Source organism: Eubalaena glacialis, chromosome 5, assembly GCF_028564815.1.
Source record: "Eubalaena glacialis isolate mEubGla1 chromosome 5, mEubGla1.1.hap2.+ XY, whole genome shotgun sequence".
NCBI classification, from domain to species: Eukaryota; Metazoa; Chordata; class Mammalia; order Artiodactyla; family Balaenidae; genus Eubalaena; species Eubalaena glacialis.
This window is the reverse complement of record NC_083720.1, coordinates 57,262,550-57,281,045: the sequence shown is the minus strand read 5'-3', so window position 1 is coordinate 57,281,045 and position 18,496 is coordinate 57,262,550. Positions and strand designations below refer to the sequence as shown.

General features: G+C 43.6%; 1 protein-coding gene across 3 annotated transcripts in view; it reads right to left on the bottom strand.

The window, feature by feature from the left end:
* PCDH7 (protocadherin 7) overlaps positions 1 to 8,234 on the bottom strand; it is a 404,366-nt gene extending 396,132 nt beyond the window's left edge. For all 3 annotated transcript variants that reach the window (XM_061191303.1, XM_061191304.1, XM_061191305.1), the window contains exon 1: positions 4,657 to 8,234. In XM_061191303.1, the coding sequence (XP_061047286.1) occupies positions 4,657 to 7,833 (3,177 nt within the window). In that variant the 5' untranslated portion in view covers positions 7,834 to 8,234. The remainder of the gene's footprint in view (positions 1 to 4,656) is intronic.
* Positions 8,235 to 18,496: the final 10,262 nt, after the last annotated feature.

Sequence of the window (18,496 nt, the reverse complement as noted above, 5' to 3'; positions counted from 1 at the left end):
TGTGTTTAAGTTCAAATGTTTCCTACGTATCAATGTATGAATATCACAGGAAATAAAAGCCTAATGGCAACATAGTTGGTTTATATGAAAGCATCTGTGATGTATGTGTGAGAGAGAGAGATTATGATATATATTTACCACACGTGCATGCTTTTCGGCATAAAAGATATGTTACTCAAAGATAAAAGATAACAAGAAAGAATGATTTTGCTATAGTTGTCCAGCTGCATGATTTACTTAGAATCCTGACTTAAATTGACTTTGTGGTCTTATGTCAAAGTCAGTAATTGACTTAGAAGTTTGGGATAAGATTCAAATGGTCATACCTGGACTTCAATAAAAATTTGTATATTCATTAGAGAACAAATCAGTGGATGACCCTTTCCTTGTTTCACAGACATCCAGAAAGCCAAGTATTGTTGCTTTAGTAGATACCTCCTGACTAAAGACACAGCCTAACTTTCATCAGTTATTAGTCTCTTGCCTATGATTTCAGGTCGTATGTAACAAAAATCCCAACATATGCAGATTCATTGTGCCTCTTGAAAGTGTCCTTGGGCATAGACAGGAGAATCATATTGTAGAAGTTATTTTTATAGAATTAAAGCTGGAAGCTGTGGTTGGCATTTCCACTATAATACATATGGTGTAATATATATTCACAAATAAATTGATATTCAGTTTTATTCAGTGCTTAGAACTCTAATAGATGATGGCAAGTCATTATTTGTTTCCAAATGGAAGTAATTTAAAAAAATAATTTCTGCCATAATTTTACTAAGTATACAATGAATAGACTGAACACAGTTTGATCAATTAAAGGGAACTTTATTCAGATGACATTCATAAGTTCCTTAGGCAAGAGAAACTGTCACTGGAGTTAATATGAATTTTTCTTGAGTATTTCAGTATCAGCTACAAATGGCTTTTTAAATTAATGTTTATTCAAGCTGTATCCTCTATATGCTTGCAGAAATAAAGTACCTTACTTTCCATTTACTAAATAAAATGAAATTCTTACTTGCCAGTTCATTATCTAAATAATATCATGGCAAGGATAAGCTCAAAAGAACTTGAGGGCTTCCCTGGTGGCGCAGTGGTTGAGAATCTGCCTGCTAATGCGGGGGACACGGGTTCGAGCCCTGGTCTGGGAAGATCCCACATGCCGCGGAGCAACTAGGCCCGTGAGCCATAACTACTGAGCCTGCGTGTCTGGAGCCTGTGCTCCGCAACAGGAGAGGCCACGATAGTGAGAGGTCCGCGCACGGCGATGAAGAGTGGTCCCCGCTTGCCGCAACTAGAGGAAGCCCTCGCACAGAAACGAAGACACAACACAGCCAAAAAAAAATAATAATAATAAATAAATAAATAATAATTAAAAAAAAAAAAGAACTTGAAAATAATATGCAAAGTGGGAACTATACTTTTATATTGCCTATTAATCTTTTGGAATTATACTATTTTTAAGAATATTGAAAAATACTTAACACATAGTAAAATAAATAGAAAAATAGAATGATTCTGCCTTCATTTCACAAGTCAAAAGCACAGCTAAACTTCCAGTTCACAAAACTTTAACAGCCACCAAGACCAGGTTTACCAAGTAAAGGAAGAATGAAATGGAATGGTGTACACTTAATGCTGTCAATGATCCCCATTCTTCTCAACTAGACAGATTATTTTGTTGAGAACAAGGGCTTTTGTTTGAATTGCAAAGGTATGAACTATGAAAACCTGCGCTACATAATCAGTTTTCCTAATGTGTGAATTTCAGAAATAATTCCGGCACCTCTGCAACACATTATCTCCTAGATTCTGTCCAAGAATAACTATAGAAGATTGATTTGAATGTCTCTAGAGCCTATGAAAACAAAACAAAAAGAAGGGGAGGGGGGCATTATTTACAAACTTTTATTTCTACAAAGCTGTTTAACTCATTATAATGTAACCATTAAGAGGACTTAGGAGCAACACTTCATACCAATTCTCATGAAGATAAGAACACTGTAATAGACATCATTTCCATTATATCACAAGTAAAGAACTATGATAAGAAATTCAGGAACAATATAAATAAAAAAACGCTTTATGTCAGATAAAATCTCATATTTTTAATTAATCCCTACTGTAAGAAATTAAAAGACAGCAACCCTCAAGATTTTCTTTAGATAAATTTGGCATTAAAAGGGAGAAATTATAAGAAAATGCTGTATCCTTTTTTTTATTTTATTTTTCAGTTTTAATCAAGGAAAATACATTTTGGCAATGTTTAAAAACTAAACGTAATATCTTTTAAAAATAAATATAGAAAATCATCTATCTACATTACAAACAAAAATGAGAACAAAAAAGATCCTGTTTATTATGTGAGATGTCTAAACAGAATGTAACTTTGTAAATGGATCCCTTGTCTCCTGACAGCAATATTGAGGAGATGAAGCATATCAATTACTATTACTAATTACATTAAGGGGAGTGTATTTCATTTGCCTTTCTTTCATTTTAGGTCAGCTATTTATTGTGGTTAAAACTTTACTCATCTTTTGAATGCCTAACAACACAGAAGTTTTCCAAAGTCACTTTTAGCAAAGTGCATGGTTTATTTCAATGGCTTTGTAGTTTTTCTCTTCTGGTATATGGACGTCTTTGCTGAGTTAAGAGACTAACACCATACATTAGTTTATTTATAAGCATATCACTTTGCCTTTTAAACAGGATGCCACAACAGTCTTGATATTGGCTGTTTTAAATATTCAAGCATATAGAGCTAACCCCATTTGATGAGCTAAATAAAGCTTAATGACAGCATAGAACATAGGAAGTGGTTGCATAAAGTATCAATAAATCTGCCACTTGATATGTCTACTCAAAAGTTTAAGATTACATAATTTAGAATGCCACAGGACAAAAAGTCCTATTAAGATGACAGTGGAGAAGTAAGTTTTCTGCAGAAAAATCTCTTCACATGCTTTTGCATAACACATTACCATTTTCTAAATAAATTTCTACAGATCTTTATTTGTGGGTGTTATTATAACTAACGTTATAAAAGTGCCGTTATTTTTAACTGGAATCGTCCTTGTTTACAAAACAGATAAAAGCACCAAGAACAAAACAAAAATCTTCTACTAGTTCCAGGTAAAGCAATAACACAACAACAGATATACTCTCCACTTGCTATATTTCAGTTTAAAAGAAATAACTCAGGCTCACGTGCATGAAAAGACATCTTTTTGAAAGTCATTTAATTCAGTGTAGTTCAAACCTGTGTTTTCTTGGATTGCTTTGATAACTGGATATAAAAGCATGTTACCTTTCTCCTTATCCAAATACCTACAGTAAACTACTATATATCAAAGACATTTCTTTAGAAAGTTGATTATTTTAAATTATGACAATAAGAAATAAATATTTATCTCTTTTCTATAATATCTTTACTTAGCCCATCAATAACATCTTCAATGAGGCTATAAAATATCTCTTTTCTTTGCCTTAATTATTCTAAGATCTCACATTCCACATGCAAAACATATTTAATAGAAAAACTATTATTGGATATTAATTGACAGACATAAATGTGTTTCTTGAGACGTTCTGGTGGTAAGAAATATGTGACGTTTTATTAGCAGAGTTGCTACAGCTTTAGACACAGAATTTTCCAAAAGGTTTTATTTGTTGTGTGTCAAACTTTGATGGGCGTGAAAAGTAAACTTTGTGAGTTATACACACACACACATATATATTACATGAGCAAAACTTTCAAAAATAAATTTTATATTTTTTGAAGTTCACCTCAGAATACACTTTTTTTTTTTACTCTTGCCACATTTCACTGAATAATAACTGTGTCAAATATTCCATAAAACCTTTATAGTCTCAGTATATCACAATGCATATCAAAATATTCTTGCACACACTGCATCAAACATGAACATTTTTGTTGCTTGGCTTAAATAATAAATGGTTCATGTAATTTATTTTTGCTTATGAACTTTTATTGCCAAATACAAATAATATAAAGGCCGACTGCATATCCTCATAGAAGCCTAATTGTATAGATACTTAAATAATAAAAATGTAGTTTTGCATGGTATCTGAATATCATTAAATATTGTAAGTCAGCATTTTGTCAAAGTAGTCAGTTTTTCAATATCTCAGACTTAGTACTTCATTTGCATAAATCAGCATCTGCTTATCTGTAAAATTCTGCATAGTGTATAACGTAGCTAAAACTTTTTTAGTGTCCAATTTGCATAGACAGCAGAAGTAACTTTAGAAATTTTGTCTTTGGATACAATTATCCACTTAGTAGCACAAAAGAAAATAATTTCAGTTTAAAACTAGCCATCCAAACAATACTTACATGTTTATCTGGAAACAGAGAATGTAGAATGAATTAGGATTGTCAAGTACTAAGAGAAGTGTAAAACACTGCCTACAGTGTGTTCTTTAGTAACTTAGTAAAGTCTGGTATAACGTGCAAAATACAGTGGTGTACCTTTTGTACATGGCCTCTACTAAATAAATGGTGTATGAACTACAACAACACTAAATTCCTGCTATTAAAATTTTAACTAGTAGCTTTAAGAGAGAAGACAAAACTTTGCAGAAGATGCTCTGTCTCAGATATTTAAATATATTTGGGATGCATCTTACCTGTTTGCTGTACTTGTTATTGGTTTGACAGCTGTACTCAGAGCAGTGATCCGATCCAATTGAAATGTTGTCTCCTGCTCCCACAAATGTGTTAGCTGGTGGTAGATCTTGTACGGCCTGGTGTTTTTTTCCTGCAGTTGGTGATTGGGGGTGAAGCTGGACAGTAGGCAATGGGGAACTAGATTTGTAATGCCTGGCCAGGTCAGGACTGCCAGGCCCACCGTTAACTGATCGGTATCGGCCCATGCTTGGGCTGTCTGACAGCTTCTCATTGACACTATCATACCTCTGTCCATTTGGTTTAGAAGCTTCTACAGTGACAATGCTGCTGTAGAGAGGTTGCTTAGATTTTTTGTTTCTCTTGTCCTTTTTAGGCTTTTTAGATTTGTCATGCTGTTGGGGTGTAAAAAAGTCTTCGTGATCTTTTTTGCCGGCTTCATAGCCATTTTTATTTTTGGACCGGCAATATCTTGCCATCACTACAATTAAGATGATTAGAATCACCGTCATAATTCCAGCAACCACCCCAATGACAATACTGAGTCTCTGTTTGCTTATTTCATAGCTTGGGTCACCGGCTATATCCTGGGTGAGTGGGGTGTGCAAACTTCTGGCTATCTGGGAGTCAATCACAGTTGCATTAGAAACACTTTCATTGACAAACACATGCACCAGAGTCGTGGTAGACTGGGAAGGCTGCCCACTGTCATTCACTTGCACCACCAATCTGTGCAAGCCATAATGCTTTTGGGTGAGTTTTCCCACTAAGGAAACCACACCACTGGTGGAATCAATCTCAAACAGCTTGAAGGGATTCCCTCCCACAATGCTGTAGTTAAGGTCTGCATTGATGCCATCATCGCTGTCTCTTGCCAACACCGTAGCTACTACTGTCCTGACATTACTTGAAGGTGGCAGTAAAGTGTAGGAAACATTTCTGGGAAGGGTAACTGTGGGGGCATTGTCATTCTCATCCATCACAAAGAGAGAGACTGTGGCTGTTGCGGATCTGGGAGGATCTCCCCCATCCACAGCCTTGACTCTGAATGTGTATGTGGTCTGATGTTCCCGGTCAAAAGACATTGTGGAGTAAATGGTCCCCGTGTCATTTTCAATGGAAAAAATGTTACTGTTCTCCTCTATGTACAGACTCATCTCCGCATTGCGCCCCTTGTCAGCATCCATCACTGTGACCATTCCCACGGGACTGTTGGGCTGCAAATTTTCTTTCACATAAAAGGTAAAGACGTCCTGCATAAACTTAGGGTCATTGTCATTCTTGTCAGCCACCTGCACAATCACTGTGGTGCTGCCCTGTAGCACCGGGATGCCTTTGTCTTTGGCGTTAACTTTAAACTCATACCTGTCAGTCTGCTCCCGGTCCAGCACCGTATTGACGAGGATGTCCCCAGAATCGGGGTCGATGGCAAAGATCCCCATCACGGAAGAGTCCAGCGAGTAGGCGATTTCAGCGTTCTTCCCGCTGTCTGCGTCTGTCGCCAGCACCGTGGCTACCCTCTCGCCGGGGATGTTGTTCTCGGGAAAGTATACCTCCACCACCGACTGGCCGAAGACGGGCGGGTTGTCGTTTGTGTCTCCCACCTTGACAATCAGGGAGTTGTTGCTGGAGAGGCTGGGACTGCCCGAGTCCACCGCCACTATGACCACGTTGAACTCACGGGTGGTCTCATAGTCCAAAGGGGCCGAGGTGTGCAGAAAGTACTTCTTCTTGTTCTGGTCGCCCTCTGTGTCACTGGCCGGCTTGAGTTGAAAGGGCACATCGCCCACCACGGTGCAGGTGACCACTCCGTTCTCGCCTTGGTCTCGGTCAGACACCTGTACCAGGGCGATGGGGGTGTCGACCAGAACGTCCTCGGCCACGTTGGCCACCCCGTCCTTTAGTGGGATACGCCCGATCTTGCGGATTTCAATGGACGGCACATTGTCGTTCTCGTCCTTGATATTAAGGACCACCGTGGCCTTGTCGGTCTTGGGGGGCTGCCCGCGATCGCGGGCCATGACGGTGAAGCGCAGCTGGTTCACTTCCTCGCGGTCGATACGGTGCAGGACACTGAGCCAGCCGGACGTCTCGTCGAGGCGCAGCAGGCGCCGCACTGACTCGGTAGCCGCCCCGAACACGTACTCGATCTGCCCGTTGACCCCCACGTCCAGGTCGGCGGCACGCAGCTGCAGGATGGGAGTCCCCGGGGCGCTGTTCTCCGCCAGGTCAGCCTCGTACACACTCTTCTCGAAGCGGGGACTGTTGTCGTTCACGTCTGTGATGAGCACCCGCAGGATGGCCTGGGAGGAGCGAGGCGGGTCGCCACCGTCGCGCACACGCAGGGTCAACTCGTAGGAGTCTCGCTGTTCGCGGTCCAGCGCCCCCTTCACGATCAGCTGCGGCTGCTTTTCGCCATCCGGGGTGTCGGCCACCTGCAGTTCGAACACGCTGCTGCGGCCGCCGGTGCTGGTCCCGCCGCCGCCCTCTGGCGCGTCCAGCCGCCTCTTGGAACCACCCGGGCCGCCGCCGCTCGCGCCGTTCCCGCCGCCCCCGGGGTAGGGGACGCTGTCTGCAGGCCCGGCGCGCCGGCCCTCGCCGCCGCCGCCGCCGCCGCCTCCGGGCTCCTGGAGCAGCTCGTAGCGTTCGATGCCGTTGCGGCCGAAATCACGGTCGGTGGCAGTGGGCAGCAGGTAGAGAGTGCCCACTGGCCGGTTCTCCTCCACCGTGAGCGTGAGCACGGGCGACGGGAAGGTGGGCGTGTTGTCGTTGATGTCGAGCACGATGACCCGACCCTCGAACAGGTCCACCCAGCTCTGCGAGGGCCCGATCACCGACACCTCGAAGTCCAGGAAGCACTCGTTTTCGTCGAAGATCATCTGACACTGGGGTAGCTTCTCGCGGTCGATGCGCCGCTCGCTGGTACTCAGCTCGCCGGTGAGGTTGTCGATCTTCAGGTACTCCGAGCCCGACTCGAGGCTGAAAGTCACCTCACCGGAGCCGGTCACGATGCCCAAGTCCGAGGCGACGTTGCCGATGCGGACGTCCGCTGGGCCCTCCTCGGCCAGTCGGTACCGGAGGAGTTGCTTGGCGGCCGCCAGGCTTAGCGAGAGCGGCAAGAGGAGACAGCAGCCCAGGCACCAGGCGCGCGCCCATCCCATGGTCCGCATCCTCAGCATCTTCTCCTGCTGCTGCTGCTACTGCTCCTTCTAATCACGGCCCCCTAGGCGCCCCCCTCCTCCGGGGCCGGTCGCCTGCCCTCCTCCCAGTCCTCTCCCCTCTCTGTGAAGGGAAGAAGCGAGAGGGAGAAAAGGGAGGGGGCAAGAGCAACGTCCAGAGTCGGCCAGGGGGGACCAGCGATAGATCCTTCTTTTTTTTCCTCCTGCTTCCTCCTAAAGTTATTGTTTCATAATTCATGCAATGGGTGCTAATCGCCCGCTCGCCAGCCGCCGTTCAGTCGCAGTACTCACAGTTCACGGGACACTGAGCGCTGCGGACTCGGAGCCCCCACCCCCCCGCCCCCGCAGAGTCATCACCGCAACGGGCAGAGGATCCCGGGCTCCTGTCCCCGCTCTGTCGGATGGGGCCGGAACCGGTCCGTCAGGCCGGCGGTGGAGCCGGGAAGCAGCGGGGAGCGAGCCTGCAGCCTCCCCTGCCTGCCAACCCCGCTCGTCTTTGCTGCTACTCGAGTTGAGTCCAATTCACGTTCCAGCCACTCACTCCAGACCCAGCTTCTGCTCCGGCTGCCCAGGCAAACGTGAGTCGCTTCCTGCACGAGGTGCTAGGGCTAGCAACAAGCCAGTCTCAACTCCGACTCCGCTCAGGCAGCGGGGGAGCCAGTCAACAGATCGAGAATGAAAAATCCCGGCAGGTCGCTTCGGGCACCGTGCAGTGGAGACGACTCGAGTCACACAGCGGTCCGCTTCAGGGTACCCCCCGCGCGCGGAAGAGCAGCCCGAGCCATCTTCAGGGACGCCCAGATAGTCAGTCCCTTCTCACCCCAGAGAGCTCGGGTTTCTCTTTTTTTCTTCACAACTCTGCGCAAGGTCATTAGTCACGAAGCCGCCGCCTGAAACCGCAGCAGCCTTTCGCCCGCGGGGGTGAAGGCTGAGCCGTGCGCACCGCGCGGTGCCCAAGTTTGGGTTCGCAGCCGCAGAGTCTGTGCCTTTCCTCACCTGCATTCGGCCCGCATGTCAGAGCACTGGGATCTGCAGCGCTGTGCGCGATTCAGGGAGGAGATTGCAGCCTCCCTCTCTCCCCGCTCTCTCTCGATCCCTCCCCTCCCTCCCTCTCTCCTCCTCCTCTCTCCTCCCTCCTCTCCCTTCCCCTTTCCCCTTCTCCCACTCCTCTCTCCTGCACGCTCCCTTCTCCTTTCTCCCAGTCCCAACGCAGGCAACTCGAGCTGAACTTGATCCCTACGCAGTTCAAAGGTGAGCAAACCAGGCTCGCTGCGCAGGCGAGGTTGGCCTGGCGAAAGACCCCAGCCGGGCTCTCGCAACGGCAATTAACAAAGATGCCCAATTCTGTCCGGATTTCCGAAGAAAAGCAAAAGGCATGGGGGGGTGGGGGAGGTGGAGTCAGAGGCAGCTGCCAAGTAGCTTTAAAAAAAAAAAAAAAGAAAGAAAGAAAAAATCCAGTTTGCCAAGGGGACAAAAAGTGCCAGTCGGTTGTTGCCTCGGAAGTGCCCTGGCACGGCGGGTGAATTCCGCAGTTGTCTCGTCCCCTTTGGTCTGGAGAGTGGTGCGGGAGCTCCCGCCGCCGCTTTGGCTGCCACGGCTCAAAGGCACTGGCAAGCGGGAAGCTCCCGCTCGCTAGCCGCGAGCCGGAAACCCGCAAGTTTGCCCAAAGTGGTGGTTGCTGCTGGGAGCTCACTGCCTCGCTCGCGGCTCAAGTATGTCCCTGACGCTGCTGCTGCTGCTGCTTCGGCGGCGGCGGCGGCAGTAGCAGCGGAGCCGCGGAAACTACACACTTGCAGAGAAGGAGGGAGGAGTACCGGAGGGAGGGAGACAGGAGGGAGCAGTAGCCAGCCGCCCCGCTCCGGAAAGCCCAGCTTCAGCTCCGGGGGCCACTCCAAGTGTGCACAACCCCATCAAGTCCCCCATAAGCCAAAGCTTGCCCCTCTCCCTCCCCGGCGAGTGCAGCCGCTGCGTTCTGGGGGGAACTTGCTTTCCCTCCCTGGGGCTGGTAAATTTCCTCCTCGCTCTGACTAATGCCGAGTGTGTGTGTGTAAGAGCGCCGGGCGTGTGTCAGCAAACGTTTCTCCTTCTCCCCGTTCTCAGACGATGTTCCCCACCTCCCGAAGTGTCTCTGGTTCGCGAATTAGCATCTTGGTTAAGGCTTGGTCAGCTGTGGCTTCGGGGACCCCGCGTGCACCCAGGGAGCCACGCTGGTGTTCTGAGAGACCATGATGGGCTGCAGTGGTTGAGAGAACAGCGAACTCCAGAGACAGTGGTAGAGGGATCCTTTTTTGGGAGCGCAGAGTTAGGAGGGCTGGGGTTGGGGGGGGGGCGCGGCTGTCTTTGTTTAAATGCTTGGCATCCCTGTCGTCGCGCTTGCTTACGGGGGTAGACCGTGTGTGTGCGCGCGCCTGGGTAATAAACACATGTTGGAAGCCTCGATATTATTTTCTGAGCAGAAAACTGCAGCCTTTAGTAACTGGCAAAGTGTAGCGTCACCTACCTGGATAAAAGGGAAATAAACTTTAATGGCAACTTTGTGTACCTAAGTGTCCCTAGTTCCTTTTCTCTCCTTCTTTTGACTTTGTGCCACTTGATCGTACATGGTATTCCCCCACGCGAGGCTTCCCGTTTTCAGTCACGGCCACCGCAGCCCGCCTCATCGGATCTCAATTCTGGTCGTGTTTTCTAAAGTGTAGCCAGTTATTCTTCATTTATTTCAGCGGCTGTTAAACAAGGGGGCCCAGCCAGGATTGGGGGGGGGCGGTTTGAGGTGGGCAGGAGATATTTGGAGAGAATTCTTTCCACCTCAAAAAAGAAAAGGGGCTACTGCTAGGTTTTGGTTGGTCCTCAGCTGGTCTGCTCAATTTATAGGCATTGAAGGGCCTCCTCTTAAAGGAAAATTTAAAGCGAAAAGAAGCAAAGAGAAAGAAAGCCGTCCAGAGTGGGTACTCTGCTTTTACGAGACCTATGTGAGGCGGCAGAGTGATTTAAAGAAGACAAACACCAATAAAGTCTACAAGCAGTTGTAGCGCGCGGTTGTTTAGGCGGGTGCAGGAAGCAGGAATGGGGGAGGGGCGGCAGAGATTTCCAAGCATTCCCTATGGGGGACCGTAGAGGTGCGGAGGAAGGAAGCGTGTGTGGTATGTGCCAGGGAGAGGGCGGGTATTTTCCAGTCTGCTAAAACAGTAGCACTCTGGGGGTAGCGGCTCCTCCTCCGAGGCCAGGCCGGGAAGGCGGCCTTCCCTCCCCACTTCCCCATCCCCTATCCCCCACTTCCTACCCTCTCGCCGCCACCAGAGCCTCTCCGCTCTGTATCTGCAACATCAGCGAGAACAGCCCGGCGCGCAGACTCAGTGCGTACCGCCGCAGTCTGAAGTCGGGGGGCGGGGGCGGGGGCGGGCGCCGCAGCGCCCCAGCAGCCGGCCAAGTGTCAGTAACGCCAAATTCCCCTTATATTTGACAAACTCTGGTTTATCAAAACGCCTGCCTCCCTGCGACATCCGGCTCCATTCTTCCAGGGTCCAAGGCCAAAGACTGAAGCCAGTCCACTCCGCGGCCTTGCGCCCGCGCGTTCCACTACGCGGCAATATGGTGCAGTGCACTCACCCCCCTCGCCGCCTTTACTAAGATTTTGCAAACTTCAGGCAGCCGCATGGGCAGAGACGTTGTGTACTCCCTCTTGCCTCGCCAGTCCATAAACTTGAACAAGCCCCTGCGCATCTTCACACATTCGCCCACCGCTGCGGCGCGCTGTCTTCAGGCGCGCACCAGCGAAGTGCTAAAGAGTGAGCGACTTTGCCCCAGCGCGCTGAAATTTCCTTCCCAGTTGACCGGAGGTGGGGGGCGGGGGGAGAGCTCGTCCTTCACAGCGGAGTGGTTTCCTCATTGCAAGCGGGAGGTAGTCTCCAGCCCGCCCCTCCTACTCTCATCCCTACCAACTCCGCCGCCAAGCCAAACCAGCATGGGAAATGGGTCCGACGTGTGCTGCATGGAGAATTGCGCGGCCAGACTGCTGAGGCCTTGAAGCCTTCTGGACTTCCTCCCTCCCCCCACGGTCCCCGGCTCCGACCTTTACGCCGGAGCAGCCAAGAGTGTTGGCAGATTTGCCTAGCCGTTTGGTTCTTGGGAAAGGGAACGGAATGGGGGCGGGGGTAAGGTTGTGGGCGAGGTGAGGGGAGCCCTCGGGGTGCCTTGCCGACTACGGAGCTCCCAGTCCTCTTCCGCCCCCTGTCTAGGGACTGACACTCCAACTCCAGCCTCCAGCCGGCGCGGAGGATGAATGGAGGCGAGATGCCGTCTTCCCCACCCCCGCCCCATTTCCGCAGTCTTAGAGCCAGTGTCTCAAGTGCTCAGCAATTTCATTAAACGCAACCGGGGGACTAAATCCCCCCCCTCCCCCCGGTACAAGACCTCACCAAGGGAATATGATATCCGGCTTATCTCCCGCCCACAAACCCCTCCCGGCTTTTCAGACCCGAGCGCATTTATCTTCTCAACCTGAGAGGAAAGGGTTCAAAAGGAAATGGGATCGAAAGTGTAACCGGCTGCGATAAATTAAAGAGCCCGCTGCTGCTACTGCTGCTTTTGCGGCCAGAATTGAAGAGAGGAAACGAGATCAGTGTCCTAAAACCTGAGTTCCTCAGATAGGACGTCATCTCTTGTATGAACCAAAATGTTTGAGAGGCTTTGAAACGTTGGGGATGTTTGTTTTTGTTTCTTTTTTCCTTTTTTTTTAGGACAATAAAAAGAAATGTCCCTTTGAAACCTAGGTTAAAAAAGAAAATTGATTATAGAAATACCATCCCATTCTAATAGACATTTTATAAAAGCTCGGCCAACGATTTCTTTTCCTTGCCAAATATTTTAGCCTAACTTACAATATCCGGTAGTTTTTGGGTTTAGTTTTTAAATTTACCGACTAAGCTTGCTTACTTGAAACTACTTTGCAGTTAAAACATTTCAGTGACTGAGCTGAAAAATAGCATTCAGGATCCATGATGTAGTTTAAGCCTCAAGAAAAGACAGGAAGCGGAATAACAACGACAACAAAAGTTTACGGGTTAGAATGAATTACAAAGAAGTAGGTGTCGGAGATATAATCTCTGGGGGGCTTTCATTTATTATAGACGCTGTATTTACGATAATACAAGAAAAAGGTTAAATACAGTAAACATGATAGCCAGTTCTGGAAAGAAATGTAAAGCAGTTTGACGGGAAGGGAGAAAGTGACTCAAGAACGCCACCAAGGGACAAACTGAGGAAATGACACCCCTACATCCTCAAATTCACTGACCTTTCATCTTTTTCAAAAGGGTCATCTGTATCCACTTACATAGGTGTAAACAAGTTTTTGAACTCTTTACGATCAATCATTTCTCCAACTACTTCTGTTAAATTTGATACTTTAGTCTTCTTTCTCTAAATAATTATCAAAAATGACGTCCCTTAAACCTATAAAATTTCAAACAGTAAATATAACCATTGTCTTATAGCAAGTATGATTCTGATTCTTGGGACTGTGAGAAACTATAGGCATATTTTGCAGTCTTAAATACACGCTTGTATTAAAATGTGTAGTAGACTGAAATGGCTAAATTATTCATTGCAGTAACAGACTTTTTGATGGACATTAAAACTCAGCAGTTTAAATAAGGAAACCACAGATTTCCTTTTAAGCAGGTAATAACTGCTTGCATCAGTGGTTATTTAATTGGTCTCCGGCCAAGAAATAAAACAAGTTGTACTGTTTAAACCATGAAATCATGTAATGCAAAGCCATATATTGCAATATATCAATACAAGAACACAAGCTAAGAACTAAACTAAGTTGATTCATACTGCCTATTTGGATGACTATTAAACATTTCCATAAGGCTAGTATAAAAACTCTGGTTGAAGAGAAAGAAATTCATGAAAATAATTTTGAGTTTATCTAAATATTAATTTATAGGCTGTGTGATTTATTGATTTAAATGGAATGTTTTGGGTTTTAAAGTGACACCTGGTAGAAATAATTTTCACTTTAAGTTTAGCACAGATTGAGAGATTTTTTTTGATTTCTAGAGTTTTAAATGCCAAAATATATGCAATATAGCATAGATTTACAATTTATGTGATATATGTATATTTATATATATAGCCAGTTACTATAACTGACACATTGTCTTTTATTTACAAGATAATTTGTGGATTTTTTCCAACTTTACACTAATTTTTATACATTTGCAAAAATCTAAACTTAGGAGGAAAAGAGTATTTAGCAAAATCTGGGTGAATTTTTGGGAAAAAGACCCTTGATAGTTCAAAACAGTATATCCTATTATTCGTGGCCATCTGAAGCTGTTCCCTGTCACTATCTATGGTAAAAATTGAACATTCCAATGCCCTTTGCAGGGACTTGAGACATTTGGCATTTCTTTACTACCATGGCAGGATATGTCAAATGCTGCTGTGAATAATGATCTCTAAGCTAGATAATATACTAAGGGTTTCAGGGAAAAAAATCTCATTATAATGGCTTATATGAATATAATACTCAAATAAATGACCTTGCTTGTACTAAGAATGGTTGAAAATTATGAATTAGCTTTATAAGTTTTAGCCCCTATGTTGACCTATGCTAACTAGATCACTTCTTATGTTAATTACCAGTACCAGGTGGTACAAAACTTCACTCAATCAAGTTTAACCCACTGTATTTAGAAAATACAAAATGTAGAATGTTTCTAGGGTTGTTAATATAGTAAATTTGACTGACCACTTTAGCAGCAATTAATTTTCCAATGATAGATGCTGATCTTTATATGGTAATCCCTGGGACCTTTCCCCAAATATTTCTGACTTCTGGACCTAGGATAGGATTACTCTTTTGGCCCCCTTGTGGCTAGATGAGGCCATTGACTAGGTCTGGGCAACCCTGAGTGGAAGTGGAAGTTCACTTCCAAAAGGAACATGGATGGCTAAAATGAAATCATTGTTCAACTCTGTCAGTCACACAGATTATTAAGCTGACCTAGGACCAATACCTGGAAACCATCAATACATTTCAGACCCACATTGATTTTGGAAAGCAGTAGTATGTTCTAAATCCCTGTTTCAGCACTTATTTGGTGAATTATACAAGTAAAGCTGGATTAAAAGGCCTACCAAATAGACAATATGGGTTTCAACTATAATCCCTATAAATCAGCAGTTGTTCTATTTAGTCACAGGTGGAGATGCAAGTTCCAATGCAAGGCAAGTTTTTGCTATTTACATAAAGCTATATAAATTTGTACCTGGTGATTTTCAACATTAGCAAACATATTTTACTCTCTTTTCCCCTCATAACTGGTGTAGTGTTTTAACAGTTTGAACAGGACTTTGATAAAGTATTGTTGATGCACAGTGAGTTGGAAAGATAACATTGATTCTTCGTACTTACGGTTATTCTTTTTATTTCTTGTTTTGGCTGTGTAGCTGATTTTCAGTTTTGTCTCCAAAGGACTAGATTAAAAAAAAAAAAAAAGAACACTATATGGATGTAATTAGAAGCTTTTGATTTGGCTGACTTATGAATAAAATATTAAGTGTTTTGGTGCATTATTAAACAAACAGCTGTGATTAGTAACAGTATATATCATCAACAGTATATATCTGAATTCAGCACTGAGAGGTTTACTAGATCTTTCTGTTTTTGAGTGTTTCCTTGTTTCTCTCTCCAGATGTTAGCCTGATCATATCTGACTATTTGGAGGAAAGAAATAGTACCTATCCTTGTCTTTTCAATGACATCTGATATAAAACTTCCTTTTTCATGTAACAAGTGGGAAGCTTTGCTTCTATCTTTCTTGTAAAACAGATTTATTTAAAACATAGGAGAGAGGGTGAAAGAAAAATACGGGAAACTTAAAAAGGTATCACTGAAACTAAGGTAACGTCCCAGTTTCTGTTTTATTTTGCCCGATAAAATCGTATTTTGCAAAGGTCTATAAACCAATATTGCCTTCAACTACCAAAAGTTACTCTTTAGGCATCCCTGTCAGTGTTCCTCAGTTTCTGAATTACTCCCCTGGGCAGACTTAATGTGATGCTAATGAATCTCAAGCTTTCAGGGTCTCTCACTTGCACCAACATCTTCCAAGACCTTGGGGTGAGGGGGGGGGTGCAATAATATGTTTACACAGTCACATGTTTTTGAAATTTGCAAGAGTAAGAATTTTAAGCACAATAGGTTAATAACACTGCTTCCTTCCTGTTCAATTTCCTCTATGGCACTTCTTGTTTAAATGGTGTTAGAGAGCCCCAGGCATTTTGGAGATCAAGTTAAGGGAAAGTTGAGATGGGGATACATTTAATTTGGGTGTGTTAAGAATGTATTTTTATGGATTTACAGTCTCTTTCATTCATAGTCATTTCTAACAACCGTGGTACAGATTTGCTTCCAAGAATTTGACATCCACTGCACCAGCTTGCCCTGTGTGGTGGCACAAAGGTTCAGTGCCAGAGATCCTCAAGTAATGGAATATCCCCTAGTGTGGGTTCCTGGAAATATATGGGTGGTGAAATGGAATCAAGGTTTAAGTGTGTGGAGACAGAAAAAAGTCTGTAGAAAGTTCTTCTAATTATTAGGCATAAAATTCCAAATGGAGAATGTGCTTCTCATTGACATCTAATTAAAACAAAAATTCTCTCTTGTAGGAATTACTCAATAAGGCAGAAGATATACACTATTCTTTTGAGTGTCTGTGTGTGTGTGCAATTTCTAAGCAGAAATTGTACAACTACAGAATTTATCAGAGTCCCTGTGTTTGAGGGAACAAATATACAGCAATACTGCAGAGTCAGTGTTTGTGTAGTTGGGTGACTTTTGCATCCCAGTGTATTGGAGTTAGCACATCTGAAACATCTTTTCCTGACAAAGTCTGGCATTTGAACATGAAATGGCACACCCTGTATCCACCTATGCAATAAAGATACCCTAAAGAAACAAATGTTTCAGTGACAAACTCTTACTGTAAACTATTCATCAATATGTCAAAGTATGTTTTATTTATTCAATTATCAAGTTTAACACAGTGCAGTAACACTTAAAAATCTACTTCAATTGCTCTTCTGTATGCCTTAATTTCAGATTGGATGTATATATCATTTTTTCAGAAGTTTTGATCATACAAAAGTTCAAAAAGTAGTATTATAGACATATGTCATCAGTCCATTAATTAGTTAATAAGTTATGGGTTTGGGGGAGACATTGTGATACTTTTTTTATTTGTCAGATCTATAAAATGTGGAATTTCTTATAATTTATGATTTTTAAATAGGTATTTATTTTGTAACTATTTTTGTATCTTATTGTATATACTTTTTCTTAAGGAAGGCCACCCAAATTATGTAAAGTTTAAAAACCTGATTCTGTCCTTGCTTGTAATAATTAAGAGCATAGATAGAGAGTGGTTTAAATGAGTAAAACATGGACATCAAAGATTCCCCCAAATAATAAATTCAATTCTGCAAAATAAACAAATGCTAAGACTTTAAATAATCTAATTTATAGATAAATACTGCTTAATGGTATTTTCCTAAGGACAGTAATCATATTGCTATAAGAAATTATTTTTGGACCAGATTGTTGGTGCTGGAAGTTGTTAAAGTAGTAGCATGGTGAGAAAGAGTTGGGCAAAGTATTTGGAAATAAAGAAACTGGTTTTGAATTCCAAGACCTCCACTTTGGACCTCTGTGATTTTTGATGACTCTCCCTGAACCCTGATATTTCATCATTTAATTCAATTAATCCAACATGTATTTAAATTCTTTTTTATATCAGCCCCTGTGCCAGATTTTGAACATAAGTAAAATCCAATACTTGCCTTTAAATAGCTCATATTTTAATTCTGTCTATATAATGGGAACAGCAAATCACCTTTTCAGTTGCTGTGGGTAGTAAATATGATAATTTCATAAGAGAACCTAATACTGCCCAGAACAAATTAAATTCTTAATAAAAGTTATTTTTCCTTTATTTTTCCTAATGCTCTTCTGAGAACTTAGGGTTGAGTATCCTAGATTTTTCAGGATCTTCATTTCTGTTTTGTATGCATTTTCATAGTTTAGAATTGGAGCCATTTACACTTGCATTGCTCTTCATTTGTTCAGGGGTCAGCAAGCTATAGTTTGTAGGCCAAATCTGGCTCTTGGCTTGTTTTTGTATGGCCCCCTGTGTTATGACATTTTTTTTTTTTTTTTACACCTTCAAAGGGTTGTTAAAAACAAAAGAAAAAGAATATAGGACAGGGACACAGCATGTGGCCGGGAAGGCCTAAATTATTTACTATCTGACCATTAACAGAAAAAGTTTTCTGACTGTTTTTTGGAATATCAATTTCATGAGTATAACGACAATACTGAAAAATACAGTATTTCATGTTCCATGTGAGAAAGGAGCTACTGCACTATGTAAGTGGACAGATGGAACATATGTTGCTAAGCGCCATGTGTAAAGCTCCATATCCATAAAGCTCTAACTCAAGTATACCCAATGTCACATTACATAATCTATATGCATAACGATACACTTTCATTATAACACAAAGAATTCATAGTGTACCTTGTAATTATGGTCATTCCTCTTACTGAGAGGTCGATTCTCTGTTCCCTCTCCTTGAATGTGGGCAGATTATGTGA